Source organism: Oikopleura dioica, chromosome XSR (assembly GCF_907165135.1).
Source record: "Oikopleura dioica chromosome XSR, OKI2018_I68_1.0, whole genome shotgun sequence".
Classification (NCBI taxonomy): domain Eukaryota; kingdom Metazoa; phylum Chordata; class Appendicularia; order Copelata; family Oikopleuridae; genus Oikopleura; species Oikopleura dioica.
In genome coordinates this window covers 6,391,622-6,418,721 of record NC_137294.1, presented here as the reverse complement: position 1 = coordinate 6,418,721, position 27,100 = coordinate 6,391,622, and the positions used below count along the sequence as shown (strand labels likewise).

The window sequence follows — 27,100 nt, the reverse complement described above, 5'->3', positions numbered from 1 at the left end:
CTCATGGCCAATTGTAGTAAGAGCTCGCACAAAATCCAGCAGAGAAGAATTCCGGTCGAGTAATATTTGATCAGCGCGGAAGATCATCAGGCCAGGCGACTCAACAGCAGCCGCCGAAAATTCATCAAGGACCAAGCAACGAAGAGAATGTGCGGCCCATGCGTGCGTGACTTCGAAAACGCTTTCAAAGAAATCCAATGCTTCCTCAAATATCGAAATGTGAAGGCTATCGATGTTTCTTTTCGACGATAAGACAGATAAACTCTTCGTAGAGGATGATTGGTACGAAAAGTCAGAGCTGTTCAAAATGACAAAACTGAACTTTTATTATGCTAATCTAGCGTCGATAATTTACCTAAGAAGATGGAGCGGCATCCTTGGAGTCGGATAAAAAATCACAAAATCATCTCCTTCTTCCTTCGCTTCAGTGTTGAACAAGACCGTCGTGTCTTTAGAACTTTTCTTGACGAACAATTCAAAAACTGATTTGGTGATTTTTCTGTCAAAACAGGGGAAGAACCTTGATGCGTGGTTCGGTTCCAAATATGTGGCAATACTAACTGAAATAAGGATAGATCATGCATTCAACTTTTGCATAAATAATTTTGCACTTGTATCCTTAGCCGAGTCACTTCCGATGACATTTTCTTCAAAAATACCAACAAGATCTCGATGAACAAGCTTTTCATCAGAAACTTTCGCTATTTCTGTCTCAAAAGAGACCAATAGTGTAGTTTTTAGAAATGGCACTAGTCCTCCTGAAACGAGAATTTCGAGTATGCTTCCCCTTCTCTTCCAATTGATTGAGTTTTTGCTTATGCTAACCGACGAAATTCGGATATTCTTTGAAGAATTCAGAAAAAGCAAGTTCTGAGGCACTTTGGAGTAGAAGAGAATCTCCACATTGCCAGGAAGTATCTTCGTTGAATTGCTTTCTAAGATGTTTTCCGGGAGAGTGAAATTTAGAGAGTACTTTTTTCCATGTCGGGCTATCTCAAGTGTAATTTCTCTAATTAGTCGCTATTCAAAGTGTTGTTAGCCCTCTCTATTGCAAGTTCTGCATGGGCGAATGTTGATATAAGCAAAATTATCAGTTGCATGGGGCAATTAGCGCTTGTTTGTCACCACTTGTCTATAAAAGACGGGTGAGTTTGACCGACCTTTAAAAATCAGGAAATTTAATTCACCATGCCATGATCGATTCAAAGTTTTATTTTATAATAGCATTTGAACTGAACTAATCACATATGAACACCCGCAGTTGACGAAACATGTGAAGAGCTCGAATCGTTGCCAGAAGGTGTTGGCGAGTTGGGAGTATTTGTAGAGGAGCGAGTTCTAGAGCCAGCAAAAATACGAGAAGACTATTGAAGGCGTACCTTTTCGTCGAGCCCCGACGGGATATGTAGGAGAAATTTGTGATTCGAAGTGCTATCTGTGTCAAGTTACTAGTGTTTGGCGAAGTTGGCAGCTCTACTTCAGGCTATAAAATGCATTCATAATTCGAAATCAAGAATGACAGAGAAAGCCTTTTCTGGTCGCCTTGGAGATTTTTCCTTGACGCGTACAATATTGCAGGAACGGCAAAAGCAGAATTTTCGATAAGTCAGACTCATTATTTCAATTTCGGGTGAAATTTTTAGTTTCAAACTTAAATCTGACACATGTTATTTCTCTGACTAGAGGACACTTTCTCTCGAGCCCTCACTTGCAATCGCGAGCATATCCTGTTAGCTGTGCATTATTCAGTTAAATTGGTCAGTCGGAGTTGCTTAATTGCGCCCACTTGGAATCGGGTACCCTCGTGAGACCGGTTTTAATTTTTCAATTCCAGCTTTCAGAACTTCTCGCACTGTAGAAATAGGCTCGGAAAAGCAAGTTTTTGAAGAAACATCTGTACGACTATTAGATTCGTTCCTCCTGGCCTTTGGGCTTATTCCAGAAATTTCATTTTGCTAGTCATGAGTTCAAAATTCATCGATTCTTCATTTTAATATAAAAGTATTTATCAAAATAAGGATGGATCAGTTATTTTGAATTTCCTTTGTGAAACGCGAATGCCACCGGAAAGGAAGTAAAAGAAATTTCAAGTTTGGAGATTTAAGTTTTGCTAAAAAATGTCTTCGAATGGGGGAAGTTCCCGGACGGCATCAGAGACACAGTTTGAAATCATAAAAGAGAATCGACGTCGTATTTTTTATTTCAAACTCAAAATCAGTCTAAAGGAAAGAAGCTGATGAGCAAGAAAAAAATAAAAGAAAAACTAAGTGTCGCGAAATGTGTGTTCAATGACTTCGTTGATAGAAGCATCGACAAGACGATCAAAGCAACGACTTCGATTTCCACTTCTATGAGCAGAGCGCATTCAAGAGACAATCTTTCTATTTCAAGCAAACGCTCTGGAATTTCCTCGCTTCCAAGGGGACTTTTGAGGTTTGATTTCATTAATATTTGATCGAATGATTTTATACATTTTTCAGGATAAAAGATGTGATTGACGTACACGTACTACAGGAAGTTTTTCATGAATTTAGTTATTCAACATTTTGAAAATACGAAAACCGAAAGTAGAAACCCAAGGATGCTCCTACTATCGACGACGTGTTTCATGAACAGGCGATTCTTCCTCCGATAGACAGAAATAAGTTTTCCGGTGAGTTCGACTGGGGAGAGAATTGGGCATCGATGGACGACTTCGAGCATGCTGTTGGAAATCTTGATTCAAAGACTGTTCAGGAAATGGGCTCTTCGTTGTCGATTCCTCCACATTAAGAATGTGGGATTCATCATAATTTACGGATCAAGCATTGAAGCCTTCGATAGTTAAAAATCTCTTCACCGAAATAGCACAAGCTCAACATAAATATTCGAAGCGCATTGGCGAAATAGGAATGGATTGTGAAACTAATTCCCCTTATTTCAAAGACTAGTGGTTACAGTCCTAGGAAAGCTAACTCTCACTTACGGGACTACCAAAAGCTACACAAAGAGTTGGATAGCCAGCCGCATGCCGAATATTCAAAGCACGAGGCGATTATCAACTTGTTCCAGGTTTTATGTCTCGATCAATACGGTGGTTTTGAGGGCGAAGTGTTGTGGTCCCCAAACAGCTATTGACAGGGCGATGGTATTTTATACTCTCGACTCATGTTAATACTCTCAATGAGAACTTTGAGCAAATACCAAAATGATCTGTTTAGTATTTGCTGAAAGTTGCGGACAACAACGAGGTGAGTTCATTGTCGATGAAGTCAACTGTCGAACAGAAATTCATCGTGTCACTTGAAGATGCTCATGATCAACTAAAGAAAATCTCAAAATCAAACAAAAATGCGAAAAAGGAACTCAAGGTTTACAAACTCGCCTCAATAAAGTTGTTCATTTTCATTTTAAGGAGCAACTGAGTCGCGTAAAACATGCAAAATCTGAGTTTAACAAGCAATCTATCGAACTGGACAAAGCTCAGGATGAATACAGCAAATTTACGGTAAAACGATGATTTAAATAAATTTGGGATAAACATACCTGTTTTCCTAGGCTACTGGCGAAGATGACATCAAGAGAGAAGATCGTCTTAGGGTAGCAGTCGATGTAAAGGAAGCTCTCGTTGCAAGGACAGGGGCCTTTTTTCAAATGAATTATCGTTTTAGAAAGTTAAAAGAGACCTAAAGAAAGAGCTAAAGCTGAACACGATAATCAGATTGCAACGTATAACAATCTCCAAGCAAACTACTATGAGAATGATCTTCCAGAATTCTGCCGAAAGGAATTTGAAGTCCACCAGCAACTGACTGAATCTTGGCAAACAAATCTTGTTGCGTTTAGGGAAGGCTCCTATAAAAGTGTTCTCTTGATGACTTGCTCTTTCAAACTAATTTTGAGGCTTTAATTTATGAGCTCTCTCTCAGCCAGTGTCAAACGAGGTCATTGCAGCAAGTGCTCAATGACACCACCGAAGTGACGGAATTCTTCCACAAAATAGATAAAGACCTTGATTCGAATATTTTGTTCAAAAATTTGGAACAAAAGAAAAACGAGGCACCCCCAACGCCGTTGAACACTATTGAAGATCTGGAACAGTTCAAGGTTCAAATGAGTCTTCAAATTTACCTAATAAGACTTAATATTCTAGTTTCCCGAGCTTCCACCGAGTACCGATGGTCAAGAAGATGAGAGACGAGTTTCTGTTTCTATGAGTGTCCTTAACAGCGCAGAGCAGAACGAAAGGCTGAAGCAAATCGAGAACGCCGGAGAATTTATAACTCTCAAAGATGGTCGATCTTTCAAGAGAGCAATCATCATTCAAGGTTTACTATAGTTTTAGTCAGTGTGCTAATTCTTTGTTTAGACTTTGAAGGTGGATTCCAGGGTGCAATGTACTTTGATAAGTAAGAAATGTCAGAACTCATTAGTTGTTCAGGTCTGTTAAAAGAGGAGCGCATGTCGGTATAAGCACCGCCGAGCTTTTCAAATACAAAGGAAACGATGAGATAAATGACTTTAGTTGCCCTAGACGGGTAGCAGATTTTCATCGTGCTAAAGACGTTCGCGATGGCTGGGTTAAAGTAGTAAACCTGCTCACAGAAGACAGCGGATACGTCCCATTCGCTTATGTTGAATATGCCGATTAGACGACTAATATTTATAACTTGTATGCCTTGAAATCAAAAACAGACTGACTGTAGCTCGATTTTGAGTAATAAAATATCTCATAGAACAATGTTGAAAAACAAAGTATTTGTTTTAGTCCTGTGAAAAGTCTCACATGCTTACGGGGGCCGAATTTATTGAGAATAAATGCAAAGCAGGTGTTTTGCACATAAGTGAGAAGTGACACTTCGATTAAGATCAATTCGTAGAATTTAAGTCGAGCCAGCTAATCTACAGAGAATAGTGGAAGAGAAGACAGAGAAGAGAAGAGGTAGGACCCTAAAAATGATATCGTCGGCCACATCAATCGCAAATTTTCATAAATCGGCCGCTCGTTATGACAGGCGTAAGTGTCACCGTCGCCATCGGTCGCCAGCCTCAGATATATTAGAGACAATTATTTGGCTCCGCTATTGCAAATACTAATTACTGTTTTTTATGGATAAGAAGATGGTTAAATTTGGAAATTGGAATCATAAACATGGCCCTAAGTTGGTTTTATATCGCACAAAAATATTTTCTCTTTTCCAGTTGGTGTTTGCTCCGGATCGATAATTCCGAGTAAAGTAGAAATGATCATGCGTACCGGATGGGCGCTATCACTCAATTGTTGTTTAGACACTCTTCTGATAGGTAGATCAAGTAGTTGCAAGTTGCAATTTATCTTCATGCACTGTTTGCCCCGTCAAATAAGGAAGAATTTATTGGATTCCGGGAAGTTGTATTACTGCCACAGTGAGCCCTAAAACAAGCATTTCGGGCTAATTACGCACTTCCGAAACGTGACATGACAATCTGTCCATTTTCGCCATCTGCTCGCAGCAATTCTGCTGGTACTCGCATTTTCCAATACTGAAGTGTCAACGCACATATGGCGCTCAAATTCTGTAAAATAGGAAGGAAAGACTCTTCCGAAAGAGTCAATGATTCTAGGCTCAAAGGAAAAGAAAACAAAGAATCGTTTCAGAAGAGTGCGCCGGGCACAGAATGATTGATGTGGGATCAGGGTGCGGCCGCTGCTCAAGAGCCCGGAAGAAAACACGCATCTCCAGAGCCTAAGATCTGTCGGCGCTGATCCTCGTTCAAACAGAATCCGTCACGAGATGAGCAGCAACAACTCAAGGGCAGAGACAGACACAGCCTTTGGCGATCGCCTTTGTCCGAGCTCAGTGACCCAGACGAGAGTTGCTCTCCGCGAGAGGCTGAAATTATACCTCAATTTGGAGGATAAGCGCGAATAGATAGACAAGACATTTTATAAGAGCTTTTATTGTGAGAGGAATATTGGAACTCACTCGGGTGGAAAACGGTGCAAGTGAGTTTCGAGTTCTTATACGCCCACTTTACTATCGCTTTTGCTTTACCAAAGGAATTCTTTAGGAATTACGCTGCCAATTGAGAACGATTCATAGAGCAGTAACGGGTCTTTGGCTTGGTCACGGGTGAGTTACTGTCTTTGTTAGCTACTTCCTACTAGATGGTCAAAACTCGGCAAATAAAAGTTAAACCTAACTCGACATTTGTCGTGGGAATTAAATTCATAATGATGAAAAAAGTGGAAACATTATGGGAAATCTAGGCATTCCGAGGCGACGCGTCACAAATGATAGCACAATATTCATATCGCAAATTGCTTAAATTATAATAATAGTTTTTAACATCATAGGTCGAAAAAATCAAAGAGAGAGAGAGGCATCCATCTAATCACTACTTTATCCCTTTTCAGCGCAGAACAAAGAGTCTTTGTCAGACTTCTCGCTCCAGCGAAAATACTATCGTACAGAAAAAGGTACAGTCGACTCGCACAATTTAGACTCGCATAATTCGGCCCTTCTTGCGATTTTCACGAAAAATGAAAAATTATGCAACGATTCGGACCCGCAGAATTCGGTCTTTTTTGAGGGATTCGCAAACCAAATTAGGGCCAATTGTGCGAGTAGACTGTATTTCAAACGTTAAAGAATAATCGATACTTGGATGAAATTAGCAGAAGTAATCATCTTGTATCAGTGGAGCTGTTTTTGAGAGCTTCCAGGCGGAAATCGAGCTCTGGTCGGCGTGTTTGGGTTGAAAGTGTCGGAGTAACCGACCGGTGGTGGAGTAAGATTACGGCACACATGGCGCCCATCCCCTAAAGCTGAATCGTTTGCTCGCCTACGCGATGAGCCGTGTGTTAGCGCTATTTCTAGGTGACACTAGGTTGAGCATCGTTGTCAGAATCCTCTGGATCTGCGATGACGAACTCGGCTCTGTGATCAGTTACACTCTGAGAGAGATTACCCAGAAGTCAAGTGGCCTACTTGAGAGATTTTCGCCAAGAAAAAACTGTTCTCTTCTCGTTAAATTAGGTTCATTGTTATTCTGGCAGCGGGGTGAGCGACACACCTAGCCTCGGACTCTTTCTTGACTCTTTCAGACTCCCTAAGCAGCATTTTGTGGCTTTCTAGCTAGTTCCTCGCGTTATTACTCGCTTTACGAGCGTATCCTGTGGACAAGTGCGTAGCTATGTTCCTCCAAAAACCTAAAGAAAACAAACAGGCATTTCCTCGCGATGAGATCGTTGATGGCGTCTCAAAAGTGTAAAAATGAATTTTGAAAGGAGCGCCAGTCTTCATCGATTTTGGAGCATCAGTCGATCGCTCAAGTCAAAATACACGGCCTCCGTGATCATCGCCACTCAAAGAGAGAGAAAAGACAAAAGGATGAAGCCAAAGACGACGAAAGAGCTTTACTGTCCAAATTTTTGATCGAGCTGTTATTTTTTCGGACTTTGAGTGATCGGCAATGATACTTTATCTTCGCGTCTGTTTTTTATTTTTTAACACCAAGCTGGTGAAATATTCCGCCAAGGAAACATTCAAACGTTTTTGTTTGGCAAGAATATTTGTCAACACCGCCTTAGAAGTATGTGTGAGATGCACTTGATAAAAGTTCGTAGATTAGACTTTTGCTGATTCTCTGGACCAGCTGGGTAAATAATCTTCTTGAATGTAAATGCTAGTTTATGGAAATTGTGAAATGATTCCAAATTATGATAATCCATATTTTTATAATCACTAAATTAAATACTTTTTCTTCAATGGTAGAATTTGTGGGACAGATGCTAGGCAAGTTCGATGGCAGATTGAATAAACACAGTGCGATTCGAATTTAGCACGGCTCGTAAAGCTCCAGGGAACTGGTCACTACGATAAAACCGAACATCTGTTCTGTGCTAAAGTTTGAGATGGTTTGCTAATTTTGCGAAAGCTGTTTAATCCCACTTCCGCTGACCATTCCCATACGTCCGTCTCGAGGGCATTAGGGACTCAAGTAAGCCCGTGGGAAAAGCAGAGGTACTCGACAATTCTCCGAGCCAGTATTTACAATCAATGATAATTATGAAATTCGATTAGAATGATTCTTTATTGGGATCACTGAAAATTTATTTTACGCGCGCTGAAGTGCCAGATAGAAATTGCCCGTTCAGGTAGAAATGAATAGGAGCGTTTCATAAAAGCCTAATAAAATCAATTTAATGCTCCCTTTGATAGGATCGCTGCGGCGTGCGAAGGCTGCCTTAGAACACGAATACACAATCATCAGAGCGATAGGAAACAGTTAAATGCTCGATTTTGAGGTCGTTTTGCAAGAAAGCATTCGGCTACGGCAGATGTGTAAAAATCGACATGCGGTGATTTACGCGTTTGCAGCGATACCCACTTATCATAAATCGAGTGGAGAGGATATTGTCGAATGTACTCTGATTGACGCGTTCTGCTCAATTTTTACAGTCGGCGATTCTTCATACTTACTATTGACCTCTTTTACAGTGCAACCAAGAAGTCATTGATGACACTTATTTAATCGCCTCTATTTCAATTTGCAACAATTGTCGAAGTAGAGACATTTTTCGCATTATCAAAAGGGAAACGGAAAGTGACCAGGAAATGAGGCCTCAGTGAGTTGGAGGTCACCGACTTCCCGATCGCGCTGGTTTCTTTCCTGTCTGGTATTTCGGACAGTTCAGCGCTGACTTTTGTGGTTGATTGCGCGGATATCCGCCCTAATGATCAAAGAGTGTTCGCCTCACAATTGGGGAAGTTTAAAAATTATGTGTGATCCGGTGATCCGGTGGAACTGGTCAGGGTTAAGCAGCTCTGTATTTGTTTTTGCGTCATCGTGGCGCCCTCACCAGGAGTCATCCGTTGACTGTCCAGCCTGCAGAGCTGATTGTTCGAACCTGCCGTTCTACAATCCAAATCTCTCGATAGCCAAACACATTTTCGTATAATTTTTAACGCTGTTGGAATCATAGAGGAGTACAACCTTCTTGCGATTAGAGAATAAAAAATACAGAAGCCATAATGATTGGCCTCAGCGAGAATATCCCTAGCATAAATAACAACATCTGGAGTCCGAATATTCAGCCTCAGCATGTTTGGCCCGTTCAGGGAAGGGAGAAATTAAAAAATAAACTTTTTTCATTGAAAGTTTGAAACAATAAAATAAAAATAAAAAAGCCTCTAAACCGGATGAAGTATCTGAGTCGCATGGTAACCCCCGCCTTTTTGTTGAGGCATTTATGAATATTTTTTCTCAGATAGTTCCGCTGAATCGGTATCCATTTGCGAAAGATAAAGCTTGTAAAAGCGCACTTGCCACACGCTCTGTAAAGCTCTCCAACTGGATAAATACGAGTTTTATCTCCTTGTAAATGTGTCACGAGCTTGTCTCGGTAATTTTGCTCCCGTTAGAAGTATCACCCGATCGCTCGAAAGACCCCCAAGCTGCCAAGTAATCACCTTGATATAAAGGGACTACTGAAGACGCTCAGCTCAATAAAAATGGAATTTCTTCAACTCAACATTCAGAAACGAGTCCAGTTTGTTGCCTGGAAAGTCATGTCGGACCTGCTTACATCGGGCTCAATCTCTACTCTCTATGGGGATGGAAGGTAAGAGCTGTTCTCTTTCTTCTATGAAAGAAGTGCAACTGTATGCGCAATGCCAATACTCCAAAATTAAGGGGCAAAGTTCAAATGGCCACCTGTAAAAACAAAAAAAGTTTTAAACTAGTGAATTTCAAAATTTATGCTTACGAATTTAAGCCGTCCAAATTTGGGAATGTAGAAAAATAGTTATTTTTTAGAAGATTTATTAAGATTAATAGTTGATATTTTACTTAATTTATTGTTTCGAATCTGTTTCGCAAATTTTAGTTATTTCTGGTTGATCTTCTAACAACGGAAAACTATCGTTAATTCTTGTTAATTGAGGACTCTCAGAAAATCATCAATCAGGAAGTTTAAATTTGCTTAGCTCTTGATGAGTTGCTCTCTGGGAACGGAGCCCTTATGAAGTTTGGCGATAAGTATTTTGAGTGCGATTTTAAAAGACTTAATTAGTGATCCGAAGAGTAACGCGGCCAAGGGAGTAATGCAGCTAGCGCTAGAAATGCACGCGCTAGGACTGGTCGGCGGAAACAAAAAGAACGATTGTGCGCCCGATCTTTCGCTACTCGAGCCTCCAAAGAAATGCCAAAACACGAAGGAAACAATAAAAGTGCCAACTTCGGAACACGTCGCTGAAATCGTCGGCAAGCAAGGTAACATTCGTTAATACCCTGCAGATAGAATTTTATTGGAGTTTCAATATTGCTGACTAGTCATTTAGGCTGTAAAATCAGAATTCTTCGAGAGAAGACAAACACTTACATCAAGACACCTGGCCGTGGCGAGGAACCACAATTTGTAATAACAGGTGATTATAAAAATCGGGAGGCCTTCAGCGATTTCAAAGCGGCGCCACTTACGCTGGCCATTACGATTAAGCAGCCATTTCCTCTCCATTGAGGAGCTTGATAAACAAACTTTATAAATTTCTGTCAGGGCGAGCGGAAGACGTCGCTATCGCAGCTGCTGAGATCCGCGAGGCAGCGGAGCACTTTACTGTTATACGCGCTCAGCGAACACGGGTTGGCTCAATGGTAGCCGCCCACGGTGTTCTCGGATCCGAACATGGAACTGTCACCGTCAAAGTGAGAGTCCCCTACAAAGTCGTCGGCCTGGTCGTTGGTCCCCGCGGATCTACCATCAAAAGGATACAGAACGAGACGCACACTTACATCGTCACCCCAAGTCGCGAGAAAGACCCAGTATTCGAAGTGACAGGTCTCCCGGAGAACGTCGAAGTCGCGAAGCAAGAAATCGAAGCCTACATCGCGACGAGGACGGGCACCGGTTCTATCGATCGCGACCTTGACTTCGCCGCCAATGGTGTTGATATTGGCGATGATGGCGAAATCGAGAATCCAATGTAAGTAATCGACAAGCATGAGAACGCGCGACTTTCGACAGCTAAAACGATAATTCACTGATTAGGAGATCAGTTTAGCAGATAAGTTCTAAACAAACACTTCAGTGCTGGAAACTCTTCTGCAAGCACCTCCGAGCGTGCCTTGGCTGCTCTTCAGGCTTTCGGCTCGCTCTCTATCGGCGACAGGCAGAAAGTGGATCAGTTCCTCCAGAGGTACTCTTCAAAGACGAACCTAAAAAAATTATTTTTTTTTTCAGTTTGAATAGCAGTTCTGCTCTACAGCATTCAACGACAACAACCAACAAGCACAAGCCATATGTCGAGGCTGGTGTCTCCTCCCCTCGTCCCGTTTTCCCTAGTTTTTCACGACCCTCCGAAACCCCTACGCCGACTGAAATGCCACCTCTTTTGGGTGGAAGTCTTCTTGGCTCCTGTATTTCTTCATTCAAACAGCCCAGCTCGCCGCCCTCTGCTTCGTTGAATAATAACGAATCTTTAACAGATTCTACTTCAATGCTGGACATCAATTCTCTGAGTCTCAAAAACAATTTCGCACTTTACCAAAAGTCGATGTCAAAGCCAATTGCTGATGTTGAGCCCACAGACGACACGCCGCAAATTGTTGTTAACCTCAAGGTATTTCTTTCAATTAAATCTTGTGGCCGAACTTTTTCAGGAAATCGGAGTTGATCTGGACAAGGATGTTGGTCGTAGCATCCAGAAGAAGCAAGAAGAAGAGAAAGTAGAAGTCGATGTTAGCAAGTCAAAGCTAAACCCAACCGCCGCCTCGTGGTGTCCCGCCGCCACCAAAGTGATAAAGCCAATCCAAAAGCCGTCGAGCGTTAACTTGGCACCGAACTTCGCGAATTCTTCCAAGCAGCGCAGAACGCCGCCGAACATTCAGAAGATCGCAGCTGGCGATGGCATTTACATCCAAACTAAACAGAAACAGACAACGCTGCGCTCGTCGCGCGACATGCAAAACTTTCCCTCTGTCAATGGCGCTGTCCAAGCTCCCAAAAAAATGACGACTACTGGTCAGCTAACTGCCCCGATGACAAACAGTCTCTTGACTCGCAATCTCGTTAGATGTAAGTACCCACTTCAAAAACGCTACAACAGTTGCGTTATGAATCGCCATGCTCGATCAAACTAGCATTACTTTTTTCAGCCCCATCGCCATCGGACGATACGCGCTCGATGTCTACCCTCGAGTCCGGCTACGGCACCGAGTCCCTCTCCGACATCAGGTAAGAAAGAGGCTCAACTCAAGTGTAGAACCAACTCTCGTTCAGTTCGGTGAGTGGGAAAGCGGCGTGCATCCTGTGCCACCAAAACTCGCGTTCTGCCGCTCTGGTGCCTTGCGGTCACTCGTCCTTTTGCTACACCTGTGCTCTCACTATTGCTGCCATGACGGTGAGGAAAACCACTTATTTAACACAGTTGTATTTGATTGAACTACTAGAGACCAACTTAACAAATTTCTAAATCAAATTCCTGCGCAGGTAAAAGTTCAGCACAATTTTTAAACCACGATCGCACACCTTTTCGATTCTCAATTTTTTACTTTCAATAACGTCATAATGACTGAATTTCAGGAAAACGAAAGATTTTGGTCTAACAAACTCGTAATTGTTATTTTAAGGATTCGCAGTGTCCGCTCTGCTCGACTCCTGTCAATATGGCTCTCAATATCAAATGACCTCAACTCGCCTGAAATCGTCTATCCTCTTCAAAAAATCATAACCCTGATGTTTATACATCCTTTATTTTTAAATTAGGAGCGCGGAAAGAATTCTCAGAATCTCTTTTTCCACTCTTGAAATTTAATTTTTCACCTAAACCATACGTGCACTTTGTTTATATTATTTATGTGCATTTATAATTTTAATTTTTATACTTACCTTCTCGCTAAATGAAATTACTTCCAAAGCTCGTCCGGCGCCTCCTTTAGGTTCCCTCGCAGCCTCACTCTTTTCTTCCAAAAAAAGTTTTATTTTTATAACCTACGCTTTCTCTGCTTTTTACTAACACTGATGTCTTCCATGAAAATTTATATATAACTAGAAAAAAGCGATAAGGGTCACTGTAACCTTACTGCTCTTTTCGCCGAAAGTCACGTTGCCTGTCCATGATATCCATGTCAAACCCAAACCAAACCTATTTTGCTACTACACAAAATATTATCCTTCGTAAAATTTATGTTAATACAAATTATAAAATTTCTAAAGATAGGAAATAAATTTTTTATACAAAACCGACTCCCGTGACTCTTTTTTTTTGTGCAAAAAAGGTGCCCAATAGAAGTTACCTGTTTCTAGCTATTTTTAAATATGTGAAAGTGGTTTTCGCCGAGGGCGATTTCAGAAGTGCAACCCTATTATTATCTCAATCACAAGCAAGAAAATCGAGCAAAAGATTAAGCCTCAATCATGCATTCTCTCAAAATTTAAAATTTGCATCTCAGTTGTACCATTTTTGGATTTCAAGTTACAGAGACGGTATGACCGAAACCCTTTCGCGAAGTCTTCAAAAAGCTACGCTGAAGATCTGCAGAGCTTGATTGATTCGTCAATCATTCGATCATCCAAAACGCTAGTTGAATTTATTCGCTTTGAATGACAGAATGCAATTGCATTTTTTTACTTTGACTTTTGAAAAAGTTAGTCTAGCTGTAGAACAAATTATTGAATAGCCTTTATTGGTCCAAAACGGCTTTCTCGGCGATTAGGAGTCCAATTAGGGGATGAGGTTTGTTTTTAAGCGAGGTGCGGACTAGGCGCTAGAATGGCGGTTGTACCACGGACCGCAGTCAATGTCCTTTTTTCGTTTCGGCCGGGCCGCTGGCGCCCAATCCGGCCCAAAGCGCTCGAATAGCGCGCACGTTCAGATTACGCTTCATTATTCATACCTTTTGATACTCTACCAAGTTTACTCTCAACGGAAGAATCGGACGAAAAGGGAGAGCCCCGCCAAAATTCAACTATTGCAGCCGCGTCATAGAGCAAACAGTAGTGGCGAATTCCTCCCGGGTCAATTGTGCGCGCCCAAAACATTACTACAAGCCCGTTATGCAAGGAACATTGTTTATCTACTCACAGATATGGAGACTAACAGCGATCAGAGACACTACACCTGCAAGCAATTGCTCCATCGAATCTTCGTTTTTTCAGAATGAGTGCTCTTTACAAATGGCTCGGCCGGGCAACGATGTCGCGCAAAAGTAGGAAAGCTATTTCCGTCTCTTCGACTAAAGTCTACTTTGACATTGCTGTCGATGAAATTCCAGCGGGGAGAATCGTTTTCAAGGTTAGTGCATCTGATCACTAGAATTTATTTAATTGTATGACAGTTGCAAGTGAATTGATTGAATAATTCGTAAATTAATTAAATAATGCGGAGACTCGCGCTGTGCCTGGCTGAAAGTATTTTAGAATATAGATATTCGACGACTTGGGCGAGTGGACGGCTCCTTACTGCGACAATTTTCTCAAATTAGTGTCGGAAGGGAAGTTTATCGGATCGGAATTCCAACGAGCCGGCCTTGGCCGTGGGGAGGCTGTCGCGTTCTCCACGATTGGTAAAAGCGACGTTGACCTTTTCGAATTGAGAAAACTTTGGGAGTTTATGCTGCGCGCACACCCTTACCTCGAACAGAACACTGACAATCCACTTGGTAAATCTACTTTGCAGAGAAAATCTTTTGATTTAACTGACAATTCTAGTGCACAACAGGGAGGGACTCCTCACGGCAGTAACGCGCATTCCTGAGCGATATTTACGCAAAGAAGATTTCATGCGTCAGCTTATTTCAGGCAGGAATCCGCACGCAGAGGTTAGGTTCTCTATTCCACTATTTAAAACTATTGCTTTTAAATAGACAATGTTTGGGATCACATACGATGCGCACGCAGACATGGACGGCAAGTTCCAAGTTATCGGCGAAATCGAAGAAGGTTGGGACAGTTTGATTGAGATCGAGTGTGCCTGCGTGCAACCGGTCGCCTACTACTACCCCAACAATCAGCATTTGATGGCACTGGCGGAGCAAACGGGCGCAGACAAAGATCCGCTCTTGTTGGAAAGGATCGCCCTCGGCCTTCAGGTAAAGAAATTTGCTCTTTTTGATTCAAAGTACATGAAATTTGATAAGTACGGCGGCTTTAAGTTTTCTTTCAGTCGGACACGTACATTCCCGGTATGATTGACAGACAGCTCGCCCTGGACGCAGCGGAGGAGACCACCCATAGTGAGGCTGATGATGAGAACAAAACTAACTATTCGGAAAAGATTAATTCTGAGGAGAAATCGCTCAGAAGTAACGAACAAAGAAAGGAGGAAATTTTGAAAGGTGTACCCGTGGCGTTGCGGCCGACATTTGAATCGTCGGAAACGGCGCTAGAAAAAGAGAAAGAAAAGTGGCTCGCGTGGGAGAAGAAGTCCGAGCTCGACATTGTGACGATGAACAAGCGGCAGAATTTCCTGAATATGGAGAAGAAGTCAGAATTGATTAACAATCCTACTATTGGGCCGGGGCCCATGACAGCTTCTGCAACGATCGTGGATTGCGGAATATTAAATCGCCAGAAATCGCTTTTATCAAAGTTTTAAATGTCAACCGGACGTCCCTTCGCAGTTCTGTTCCAGTTCAATCTCTTTACCTACATTTCTTCAGCTAAGTAACCAGAACTATGTAACCTGTCCATTTCAGAGATTACTTATGCAGTAACATGGTAGAATCGGGATCGGATTCGGCTCGAGAGTCCGAATTTGGAGTGAAAGTCTCAATTCAAGCCTTGAAAGGGCACCCCTTTGTGATTCTAGAGGGTTCAGATGCCAAGAAAAAGTTCGTCCCGGCACCTAAGAAAGCCGACTTTGATTCGAACCTTTCTGACGATGAGCAGCTGATAGCCAGAAATGATGCTAACGAGTTTATGCCGCAGTCGGCATCGCACACTCTGGACAGAGAGTGGGAGTACCAGCAGTCTGTGAGCAAGCAGCCGCAAAATTACGCTCGCCCTGATTCTGTTAGTAATCCATTTTCTCTGTTTTATCATCTGAATGTTGTAGTATCGATCTAATCCTACGCGGATGTCGGACAATCAACGACTTAACGTCTCTTCCTATCAGTCTGCCCCAACGCGTTCCAATCCCTACGGGAATGCCAAATCGAAAAGCAACGGTAAGTTACAGGTTCTTGAGAGGTTTCATCAGTGTGCATGTTCATTGTCTTATAAATACATAGATCATATTCTTCTGCCCTTTTCTTTTCTCTGGGATCTGTTTATGATTATGTCCAGATGAATTTGATCGTTGTATTTTCTTTTGTATATATCTCCATATACTTCATCTATTTATTATGACAGTTGATGAGTTCGGACGTCCTGGCAAAATCGATCTCATCGACAATAACTCTCTTGAACGGTTAACTTCCAATGATCACAGAGTTTCAGCTGAGAACTCGCCAATCCATTCTCGTGGCTCGAGTAGACATGGAAGTTTAACGCCGCGTAATGAGCGTTTAATAAATTCTAACCAGGAACGTGCTCACCAGTAGTTAGTTAAACATTCATTAATCTCACTAGAACAAATATTCGATCGAGGATATTTGACTTGAATCCATTTCCGTTAATACTTTGCATGATTAGTTTCGTGTCGTTCTATATTCCAAAAGTATTATTTATAACGGATCTTTTTTAACAAGGTGTCACCAAAGAAAAGGGTCGCTACTTTGCATTACATGCGTCCTCTCTCGAGCGTCCTCCGTCCACCAAACCTAGGACGATATCGCAGGACTCGGATGTCCAAGGTTAGTTGGTGCTCGTCATTTCATTGTATAAGTAGCCTAAAGCCAGCGTTGCTCGATAGCGATGTCCTGCTTTAGTTGGTGTTTCTTGTTTCCAATCAGACAGATCTTTCCAATCCTTGATCACATAATTCTCAACAAAATTCTTCATCAGCGTCGCTCCGCTCTGCCACGGGCTTTACCGACGACGAGACCACTTCCATCAGATCGATCAGCTCAATCCAACGACGAGAACGCCGCGCACCATCCCATCGCGTCATCCAAGAGACCGATAACTTCACCGACGGTGGACTTGATAGCATGGGCTCGATCAGACTCGAGGATTCGCAGCACATCTCTCGCGGCCGAGTCTACAGAGAGGAACGCAACTCGCAGGACTCAGCTACTGACGCAAACATCAATCGTTTCGAGTCCGTCGATTCGGCCCAATCTTTCCCTGCTCCGCCGGCGTCAAACGGCTCCTCCGACCACAGCATACACTATCTCAGCGAGTCTTCAAATGACTATCAGCATAAACTAGCAGCAGAAGCTTCATACGAAACGCAGACCGACGACTACTCCGCTCACCAACCTTTAAAATCCCTCTCATCCCGTCAACTAGTGAACGCTTTGAAAGAGTCCAGTCCGCTTCAAAATCGTCCGATGCAAGACCTACCACCTCGCTTCATTCCCGCACCTTTACCAGCCGTCAACGAAACCGAAAAGGAGCTCAAACATTTGCAGTCAAAGTTTGAAGATATGCAAGACGAAGCCGCTCATGGAAAAAGCGAGATGGAACGCGTAAGAGCTCTTCTGGAGCGCAAAGAAAAGGAGCTCGCTGCTCTCCGGAAAGTACTGAGAGATGAGCTGGTCACACATGATCAAGAAATCACGAAACTTCGCAACATAAATCGACATTCAATTGAGAACCTGAAACTAGAGAAGGAATCACTAAACTCGAAATTGCTTGAGAAAGAAGCAGAACTAGAATCAGAGGGCTACGATGAAGATATGCGTGAAAAGGTTTTTGTCGACAACCTAAAAATGACCAAAGAAATCTCACAACTTCGTCAGTTGATAAACGAGGCAAAAGCTACGGAGGAAGCACTATCGCGTCAGTTAGACGAGCAAAGCGCTGAATCTGAACGTCTGAACAAGCAATTAATGATGGCTACAGACGATGACTTGTTTATCGCCGAAATCGAGGTCCTAAGAAAAACGAAAGAACTTTCCAGTGTGCGGACAGTAAGAATCGAAACGCAAAACCACCAGCAAGCAACCGAGCTCTTGCGTCTCCGTCGGGAGAAGGAAATTATAGCCAAGAGATTACAGGACGCAGAACGGTTATCTGGTCAAGCGACAAAGTCAGCGGCGAATCTGTCAGAAGAAACGTCCGTTATAATGAGAAACGCAGAGGAGTGGGAGAAAAGGGCAGATCTTGCTGAAGCTCAAATGCAAGAACTCAAGCGCCGTCTCGGTGTAATGATGGAAGACAATCGAAAACTGAACGAGCAGCTTGACAGCCAAAAAGTGGCAGTCATTGAATCGGAAAAAGAAAAACTACAGGCCGAAGCGAAAAATCGAGAGTTGCAATTCCAGCGCGACGCTGACTCCCGAAAGATTATTCAACTTGAATACGACATCAAGTCAAAAGCAAATGAGCTCAACCAAATCGAAACTCTCAACGACAATACGAAGAAGGAGGAGGCCTTGCAAAAAGAGTTGGATTTCGTCAAAGAGGAGCTAGTTCTTTCACAGAAGCAAGGTACGTGGTCGGTGATTAGGCCATGTATTCGTTTCTTGATTTTTCAGAATTGCACCCGATTCAAATTCTAATTCAAATTGACACATACCAATATTTGAACGTTTATAATTTACGCGATTTAGTAATGATCGCCGAGGAGAAAAATACGAAAGTGCAATCTGAGCTCCGTCGAATGGACAAGGACATTGAAAACGAGCTGAAGGAAAGAGAACTCATCGTCCAGGAACTCAAAGAAACAACTGCTTCTAAGAAAGATTTGGAGGCGTCCTTAGAGCAAATCACAAAGGTTATTCGCTCGTTAATGGTATCGAATGCTAATTTTGAATTTAGGAGCGCGATGAGCTCTTGCAAGAGACGAAAAAACACAAGAACATGCTCGACCATGTAGAAGACGACAAACTAAATCTTGAGGAGCAAAGTTCCGAATTAGACGCAATCAACAGAAAGATGCGTCGAAATATCCAAGACCTTACTGAAGAAATCAAGGATAAAGATGTCGAAATTGAAGAATTGAAGTTCCGAATTAGTTCCGAAGCTGGTTCTACTACAGATTTGAAAACAAGCATCGGTGATCTGGAGCGGGAACTCAAGTCTGTCAATGACGAGCTCAAATATAGATCGGAATTGCTAGAAGAGCGAACGAGCGAGCTTGACACCTCTAAGGAATGGGTCTTCCTATTGAACATCTTTTGTAAAATTTGACAATGTATGATCCATTTACAGGACTCAGAACGCCGCTTGCGAATGCAACTTGAAGAGATGGATCAACGCGTTCAAGAGTTTTCGCAAACAACTGTTGAAAACGAGGATCGTGTTAAATCACAAACTTCAGAAATCTCCCGGCTTCAGACAGAGATCAAGAATCTTAAGACAAACTTGAAGCAAACGGAAGATCAACTCGCCAGGCAGGAAGAAGAAAACAATCGTCTCAAGCGTATCAAACATGAAAAAGAAATCGCGATCGATACCATGGAGGACGCCTCGCGGGAGCAAGTGCAAGAAATGCGTAGACAAATTGAAGACAGGCAAAAGGACATTGTTGGCTTCAAAAGTAAAATTGCCTCGCTTGAAGAAGAAATTGAGCATACAGAACAACGGAGATCAGAACAGCTCAACAAAATCCTTGACCTTGAGAATCAAAAGCGGCTCTTTGATCAGTTCAAGTCGCAAAACGAACTCGCGCTCAAAGAGAAAGATCGCAAAATCGAAGGCTTCGACGAGAAATATCGCAAGTTGGACGACGACAACCAAAAGTTCCTCAATCAAATCCGGGAGTTGAATCAAACAAAGAGAAGCATCGAAAAAGAGCGCTTCGATACGAGCTTGGAGAATGAAGAGATCCAGCGAAAGCTTCGTGAGGCTGAGCGAAAGATTCGCGACCTTGAAAGGAAAATTAGCAATCAATCCGAATCCGATGTCAAGCTAGCTGAGTTACAAGCAGAGCTCGACGAAAAGGTACGTGCTAATCGTCGACTCACAGAAAATCTGGACAAAGCTCAAGAAAAAGTGGTTCTTGTCGAATCGGAGTTGCGAAAATCTCAAGGGATCGTCAAGGCGAGTGAAACACGAAAAGGCCAAGAAGCTCGTCGACGCGACCAACTTGAACTCGAGCTTCAAGCTAAAACTGAAGTCCTCAATCAAGCCAACGACAAGATTTCGGAGCTCGAAGATATCCTACATGAGAAGTCAATTCTGATGACAACCCTCGAGCGAGAAAACCAAAAGATCCGGGAGAATCTTGACGACGAGACTATCATTAAAGATAATGCTGAGAATCGAGTTGAGAAGCTGCAAGTCCAATTAGCGGCTGCTGACGAGCGATACAAAGGTCTTGCGACTAAACTGGAAGGCATGTCTGGTGGAAAGGTTCCAGACTTGCAACCTGAAGTCGATCGTCTCACAAAAACTATCGACGAAAAATCACGACAACTTGCTCAGGCGGAAGCTCGCGTTGCACGTATCCAAAGAGAGCTGGAAGCTCAGATCAAGATGCAGCCTGGTAGTGACGCCGAAGCACGGCGAAAAATCGCTGCGCTGAAAAAGCAGCTCGAAGATGAGAGACATCGAAACGATGAACTTCAAGATGCAGTAAGGAACCAGGAACATCGAAATATCGAAGGCCAGGCTAAACTCGTTGAGGGAGATCACAAAAACTTCGAAAAGGAACTTTTCAGAATGCGAAGAGCACTTGAAGAAAAGGATCGCAAAATTGCTTCTGCAGAGGAAACGATTTTGAAGCAAAAAGAGGTCATCGAGGAACTTGACAATATTCAAAAGCAGTCAGAAGACGCGGCACTGAACGAAATGCAAGGCTATATGACAGACACTCGGAGCCAGTTCGAGACAATGCGCAAACAACTTCAGCTAAAAGACCAAGAAGTCGCCAAGCTCAAGAACGAAAAGGAAGTTCTAGAGTCAGACCTAGACAATATCGAGGAAAAATATGAGCTGCTTGAGGAGCGATATGAAAACACGCGCAAAGCAAAGAACGATCAGGGCACGACTATCGAGGAGACCGCCTCCCTCATCAGGGAACTAAGAGACAAATTACTCGAGTCGCAATCCGAAGTGACGCGCCTTAAACGTCGCCTAGAAGGTATGCAACATAACTCGCTTAACGGCTTTTTGATTATTCATTTTAGGCACTGTGGCGTCAAAAGACGAGAATGAGGATGAGCTTGCTGACTTAATGGCGGAGAAAGAAAATCTTCAAACTCGCTTCGATCACATCGCGAGCCAGCTGGCCACGGTAGAGCTAGAAAATGACGAACTCAAGGGCGAGCGCGATGAGTGCTTTGTCGACATAGAAAAGCAAAAAGAAGTTATCGCTACGCAAGAGGACGAGATTGAGATCCTTAAGAGTCAGGTACGTTATTCTAAAACAGATCCAGAGTTATTATTGTTTTCGAAAAGGTGGAACTTGCCCAGCGAGAAGCCGAAAAACAAGCAAATCAAATAAGCCACGGGCAAATTGATTCAAAAGCCGTCAAGTCACTCGCAGACAAAGGTAATTTACAACTTGAGAAAGAAGTAGACGATCTCTTTCTTTAGAACTGCAAGAGTGGAAGAAAAAGTGCGATGATCTCGAAAAGCGTCTTCAAGATGAAACGAAGGAATTGAAGATTATCATGGAACAGGTATCAATCACTTGTCGACAATTATTGCCATGACTACATTTTAGCACAAGAAAACGGAGCAAAAACTGCGCCATGTTCTGTCCCAAGCCGAAAACTCCTCCAGTAAAAATAACGCCAACAACGAAGTGGTAAGAGAATGGTCAGTTTTTCAAGAACAAACGTTAACTTAAAGCTCGAACTTCGACTGAAATCCATGAAGCAGCAACTTGACATTTCCGAAAGCGAGCTTGATCTAGCTCAAAACGAGAAAAGAAAGTTCCGTGACGAGTGTTCAGCCAAAGATGAAGAACTAACAGTACTTTCTCAGCACAGAGTTCAAGTCTATAATCTCTTCTTTAGAACCTTTCCAAGCAAATCGCCTCTCTTCAAGCTCGTCTTCGCATCGCAGAAGCGTCTAAAAGCGGCCAAATGGAGATTACTACTATCTAACGATGAGTATTTAAAAATAACAAAACATTTACCTCTTTGGGATATAATTTATCTTGCTACGAGAAGTTACCCTACCGCCTATCTTACTATCACACTGTATTTATTCCGTTCTGGTACAGATATATCAGCATGTTTCCACAGCAATGTTCCCCATGAAAGGCGACGTTTCTCACGTCGCTGTAGAAATTTTCCAATTCAACATTCCTTCTAATATAAAATAATTTCTTCCGCCTTGAACAAATCCAACGAGTAACCGTACTCCTTCGCTACTACTCACTGATCTTTCCTACTGTGCGTTTCCACTGTACCGGATAGCTACTACTCGCTAACTATCGCAAAACATCGAGTCCGAACTCAGCCGCCGCGAATGAAACTTTAATTCTCCTGTGATGTTTTCATTCTTCAGCCAACAGTAATCTTTCACTACGAGCACGCAGTGCTTAAATTAACTGCTCTGTATGATATAAAATAATAAAATTGCGCTCAATCCACAACAAATCCACGTCAACCCTTATATGCATGAATGAATTAAGTTTATTAGCCTCGCATAGAAAGGAAGCAGAGTAGAAATATCAGAAAGCAACTCTTTCTGCCGCTTTGCGAATTTTGAAGAGATCGGAAGACTGATTGATCACTAAGTCGAGCGCATCATTCTTCTCCAGCTCAGCGTAGACAGTGCGGAACACTGAGGACTCGTTGAAGGGACCTTTATTCTTCGAAATTGTGCTCGCAGCATCGAACGCCTTAAAAACCAGTTCTTTATTTAATAAGTATAGACGCATTTCACCGCTTCTTGGAGGTCATCCTTCGACACAACTTGTTGTATCAACTTGAGCTCCAGTGCTTCTTGGGCGGAGAATTCTGTGCCCTTTTGAATCATTTCGATGGTTTTGTCGACTCCGAGTATTTCAGCAATGCGCTGCGGTCCATCGTCGATGAGGGGTAGTCCGATTTGGTACTATGCTAGCATTAGAAAATAGGGTCACTTGGATTTTACCTGTAGGAGACTAAAGACAGCGTCGTCAGAAGCGATAATTGAGTCAGAGTTGAGGGCCAATTCTAGCCCTCCGTTCGCGCAGCGGCCATGAATCGCAGTGACAATTGGTTTTTGGCAAGCTTTTGAAGTAGGACACTTTGATGCTTTTATTTTCTTGATTTTGAGACTGTCAATCAGTGCTTCCGTGTTCTGAATGGCAAATTAAATTGGGCTTTATGAAATTGCACTCGTACGCAGAAGAGCTTGTCGAAATGCCACAAATCGTATCCGAGGCTAAAGTCCTCGCCCTTCGCGTAGAGGATCGCCGCGTCGGAGCTATTACGTTGCTGGAAGACTTTGAGCGCCACAATAAGATGCTCGACCATGAAAGTGTTGATTGCATTTTGCTTGAAAGGGCGGTTCAAACGCAGCATGAAAACGTCTACAATTGATTTAGTTTCTCTACTCAATTTTAACGCACCATTTCCTCCGTAGCTTCGTCGGGTTTCGACGTAAACTGGCTCGACAAAGGGCTCCACTGTAGAAGCTTTACGAAAGGCTGGAAATTTAGGGCAGCTATAGTTAGGTTCAGAGGAGAAAGATACATTGTAATGTTCAAACCTGAGAAGAGCGCGTGTAAGTTTCATCTCTCCAAATCAGCGTTCTCTTTTCGTGAGAAACAAAACTGAAAATGCGCAACCGGTTGAGTGCCGAGCCAACTGCTTCTGATTGCTATCGGCAAATCTATCGTTCTTCTCGTCATTAAGAGAAATTGACTCTGTCAGCGAAGCAGCATTTCTCCAAGTTCATTATGGCAGTGTTTAGTTCAAACATGACGCTGAACCGAATACCAAGTTTAGCTTTGAACTTGAGAAGGTCCCGAATAAATCGTACTGATCGTTACATTTTAATCAATTTTTATGAGTTCTTCGCTATCTTCATAAATGACTTCTAGAACTTGATTTCTTTTATGTTCTCATTCCGAACTGTACAGGTTCTGTCGGGCCATATTTCGAAAACGTTCTCCTCCGCCCATCCAGACAAATATTTGAAACATTGAGTGGAGCCGTTTTAACGTGAACGGTGCTTTATGAATTTTACGAAATACGGGTCACAAGCTAGCGTAAAACCAGGGGCACTAATGTTTTCGAATTTTTAGCATTACCCGAGGAAAGGAAAGAAAACGCCCATTGGTGGAGAAATGGGTGGGATAAGACGCCGACTGGGAAAAGAGAGGAATTGCAGTTAAAATGAAATTCTAGAGATAGAGAAATTCTACTATTATTCAATGCTGAAGAGCTCATTTGTTTATTTAATCGCTTAATGCAAAAATTTATGATTCAAATTTTGCAATTATAAAATCAGTTCCGTTGCCAATTACGGAAAATAACTTTGTTACCTTATCTGTCAACCTCAACTCATGTTTATTGCATAACTTTGCGTCTTGGCTTCGCCCATCGGGCATGTGCCTGCGGGTTACATCAGAGGCAAACGTTTATAGTCCCCCAATGTGCCCAAATCTGTTCATTACTTCTGCAAAGAGAAGTAAACTCAAACTTTCAGATTGAATAAAAACAAGAGATGGCTCCACCAGCTGGTTCCCCCGAACTCCAAGCCGAGCTTGCCCGAATCGCCAAACAGATCGTTGCCAATGGTAAGGGTATCCTCGCCGCTGACGAGTCCACCGGCACCATTGGAAAGCGACTCAGGTAAATAGAGAGGGTAGAACTTCAGTTGCTCACAAATTCAGCTCCATTGGAGTCGAGAACAACGAAGAAAACAGAATGACCTACAGAAAGATCCTCTTTACCACCCCTAAGGGACTCGAAGAATCCATCGGTGGTGTCATCCTCTTCCACGAGACTCTTTACCAGAAGGACAACGAAGGAAAGCGACTCGTCGACAGCTTGACCTCTCGAGGCATTCTTCTCGGAATCAAGGTCGACAAGGGTGTCGTCCCACTCTTCGGATCCCAGAACGAGGGTACCACTCAGGGTCTTGACGGACTTGCTGAGCGATGCAAACAATACAAGGCCGACGGTTGCGACTTCGCCAAATGGCGATGCGTCCTCCGAATCCAGGACAACGGCCGAACTCCCTCTCCCCAGGGTAAGGCGCTTCCATGTTTCATATTAGAATATTCCCTTTGAGGTATCCTCGAGAACGCCAATGTCCTCGCCCGATACGCTTCGATCTGCCAGTCTGAGGGACTTGTCCCCATTGTCGAGCCCGAAATCCTTATCGATGGTGACCACACAATCGAAGTTTGCCAGGAAGTTACCGAGCGCGTCCTCGCCGCCGTCTACAAGGCTCTCAGCGATCACCACGTCTACCTTGAAGGAACCCTCCTCAAGCCAAACATGGTCACTCCAGGTAAACGATGCCAGTCTTATCTTCATTTTAACAATATTAATCTAGGTCTCGACTGCCCCAAGAAGGCTACTTCTGCTGAAATTGCTAACGCTACTGTTACTGCCCTTCGACGAACCGTGCCACCAGCCATGCCAGGTTAGATAAGTCTCTTGTTGCTAGAGATTAACACTTTTAATAAGGTGTCACCTTCCTCTCTGGCGGTCAGACTGAGCTCCAGGCTACTGAGAACCTCAACTCGATGAACGTGCTTCCTCAGGAGCTCCGACCATGGAAGATCTCTTTCTCTTACGGCCGAGCCCTTCAGGCTTCTGTCCTCAAAGCATGGGGTGTAAGTACCTTTAAAATTAGCACTAGATTAATAGATTGGGCTATCACTATAACTTCGACATCAATCAAAGACAAAACTAATCGTTTATTTTGTAGCAAGGATTCGTAAGTACATTTGAGTTCTTATTCTGCTTTATCGCATGAGATTCCCATTAACGCATGTGTTCCCTTATCGAAAATATTTTGAGTTTTGAAGAGATAGAGCCTAATAACATATTTCAACGGTATTTTAGGGAAAGACTGAACCCGAGAACGTCAACAACGCTCAGAAGACCCTGATGCACCGAGCCACTTCAAACAAACTCGCTGCCCTCGGCAAATACGAAGGTGAAGAAGCTTCTGGAGCCGCCTCTGAATCCCTCTTCGTTGCCAACCACTCGTATTAAGCATAATTGATGACTCTATTTCTATTTTTCCATGTGATTGTTGCCGATATTCCGCGCAAGACAAAAAGTTCACCCAAGTGTTGCCTGTGTCTGTGAAAAACTTTAGTTCTTTGTTCACCAAAACGACTCCTTTCTGTTACTCAACCAAATCCGAAAATTAAAAAAATAAAATACTATATGAACATGACCCTAAACAAGTCATATTTATCATCAGCTAAAACAGTTGCCGATAACAATGTTTTATTTGAGTAGAGAGGCGTGTTCAAAGCTTTGTAGGTTTCTGCGTCTTCCTGATATTATTTGGCGTCTTTCTTTGGTTTATTGAGAGTCGTCGACACCGAAGCTGGAAGTCCAGGCTCCTACTTACCTTTTTTCGTCGGATTCGTTCGAATGTTTGGTAGCGGCCCATTGAGTAGTTGCTGTCAGGAACTTGCTGCAGCGGAATCAATTTTACATCCTTGTTTTCATCATAGGTTCGTGTCATCAAATACTCAAATCTGTCCAAAAGGACGCCTACCCGACGTGACATTGCTAGATGATTATTGGCAATAATATTTTTTTTGCATCAGGCGAATTTTATGTTTTCGGAATGTCTGGCGGATCTTCTTCCGATCTCATTATCTGTTAGCGAGTTGATAACTGTTCTTATTCGATGGAAAGAGAGGAACTGTTATTGAAACATTTTTACAATTTCTTCGATCAGCTTTTTCGCCTCACATAAATTGATAAAAATCAGGCAAAAGCAAAAAACATGCAAAAGCAGTAGATCGAAATTTCATCGAAAATGGCATTTTTTGTAAATGGGCTTAAGAGAATCCGATTCAAGTTTATTGACTGGATGACTTCAGGAAAGAGCTGATATCGACAAGGGTTATCCACGCTATTACTAAATGATTATTCTAAAATTAGACTCTTTTGCAGGCCTCTCAATATGTATGGGGGTTCAAGAAGATGTGTTAGAGAACGCCAGAAGAGA

At 42.7% G+C, this 27,100-nt stretch overlaps 6 protein-coding genes across 7 annotated transcripts; 5 read left to right on the top strand and 1 right to left on the bottom strand.

The window, feature by feature from the left end:
• Window positions 1-2,951: 2,951 nt before the first annotated feature.
• On the top strand, window positions 2,952-4,631 carry LOC145709005 (uncharacterized). Its single transcript, XM_081786695.1, has 9 exons — window positions 2,952-3,051; window positions 3,201-3,350; window positions 3,395-3,487; window positions 3,538-3,621; window positions 3,662-3,814; window positions 3,898-4,086; window positions 4,133-4,307; window positions 4,349-4,376; window positions 4,421-4,631. The coding sequence occupies exons 2-9, from the start codon at window positions 3,246-3,248 to the stop codon at window positions 4,629-4,631; spliced, it is 1,038 nt and encodes a 345-aa protein (XP_081642821.1). The 5' UTR covers window positions 2,952-3,051; window positions 3,201-3,245.
• A 268-nt stretch (window positions 4,632-4,899) lies between these two features.
• Window positions 4,900-13,207, top strand: LOC145709787 (uncharacterized). Its single transcript, XM_081787491.1, has 11 exons — window positions 4,900-4,921; window positions 9,504-9,586; window positions 10,037-10,236; window positions 10,305-10,391; window positions 10,520-10,946; window positions 11,052-11,159; window positions 11,204-11,582; window positions 11,623-12,037; window positions 12,118-12,196; window positions 12,242-12,362; window positions 12,592-13,207. The coding sequence occupies exons 2-11, from the start codon at window positions 9,534-9,536 to the stop codon at window positions 12,646-12,648; spliced, it is 1,926 nt and encodes a 641-aa protein (XP_081643617.1). The 5' UTR covers window positions 4,900-4,921; window positions 9,504-9,533; the 3' UTR covers window positions 12,649-13,207.
• An 890-nt stretch (window positions 13,208-14,097) lies between these two features.
• On the top strand, window positions 14,098-15,625 carry LOC145709794 (uncharacterized). Its single transcript, XM_081787502.1, has 5 exons — window positions 14,098-14,255; window positions 14,388-14,622; window positions 14,672-14,781; window positions 14,827-15,051; window positions 15,126-15,625. Exons 1-5 carry the CDS (start codon window positions 14,121-14,123, stop codon window positions 15,555-15,557), a joined length of 1,137 nt encoding a protein of 378 aa, XP_081643628.1. The 5' UTR covers window positions 14,098-14,120; the 3' UTR covers window positions 15,558-15,625.
• Window positions 15,626-15,628: 3 nt separating this feature from the next.
• Window positions 15,629-22,560, top strand: LOC145709004 (uncharacterized). The gene is made up of 14 exons (XM_081786694.1): window positions 15,629-15,973; window positions 16,017-16,128; window positions 16,313-16,486; window positions 16,669-16,755; window positions 16,907-18,496; window positions 18,619-18,782; window positions 18,827-19,165; window positions 19,220-21,092; window positions 21,139-21,362; window positions 21,410-21,503; window positions 21,548-21,633; window positions 21,678-21,761; window positions 21,806-21,928; window positions 21,973-22,560. The coding sequence occupies exons 1-14, from the start codon at window positions 15,677-15,679 to the stop codon at window positions 22,060-22,062; spliced, it is 5,337 nt and encodes a 1,778-aa protein (XP_081642820.1). The 5' UTR covers window positions 15,629-15,676; the 3' UTR covers window positions 22,063-22,560.
• A 13-nt stretch (window positions 22,561-22,573) lies between these two features.
• LOC145709800 (putative enoyl-CoA hydratase/isomerase YngF) lies at window positions 22,574-23,797 on the bottom strand. Its single transcript, XM_081787507.1, has 6 exons — window positions 23,660-23,797; window positions 23,520-23,614; window positions 23,293-23,480; window positions 23,060-23,248; window positions 22,850-23,020; window positions 22,574-22,805 (listed from the first exon to the last, which is right to left on the bottom strand). Exons 1-6 carry the CDS (start codon window positions 23,683-23,685, stop codon window positions 22,635-22,637), a joined length of 840 nt encoding a protein of 279 aa, XP_081643633.1. The 5' UTR covers window positions 23,686-23,797; the 3' UTR covers window positions 22,574-22,634.
• A 788-nt stretch (window positions 23,798-24,585) lies between these two features.
• On the top strand, window positions 24,586-26,311 carry LOC145709793 (fructose-bisphosphate aldolase C-like). 2 transcript variants are annotated; one of them, XM_081787501.1, is made up of 6 exons: window positions 24,587-24,747; window positions 24,789-25,147; window positions 25,190-25,411; window positions 25,457-25,546; window positions 25,591-25,739; window positions 25,972-26,311. In XM_081787501.1, the coding sequence occupies exons 1-6, from the start codon at window positions 24,620-24,622 to the stop codon at window positions 26,122-26,124; spliced, it is 1,101 nt and encodes a 366-aa protein (XP_081643627.1). In that variant the 5' UTR covers window positions 24,587-24,619; the 3' UTR covers window positions 26,125-26,311. The 2 variants fall into 2 exon arrangements, with proteins under 2 accessions (XP_081643626.1, XP_081643627.1); XM_081787500.1 differs by having other exon boundaries at window positions 24,586-24,747; window positions 25,190-25,546.
• The last annotated feature ends 789 nt before the right edge of the window (window positions 26,312-27,100 follow it).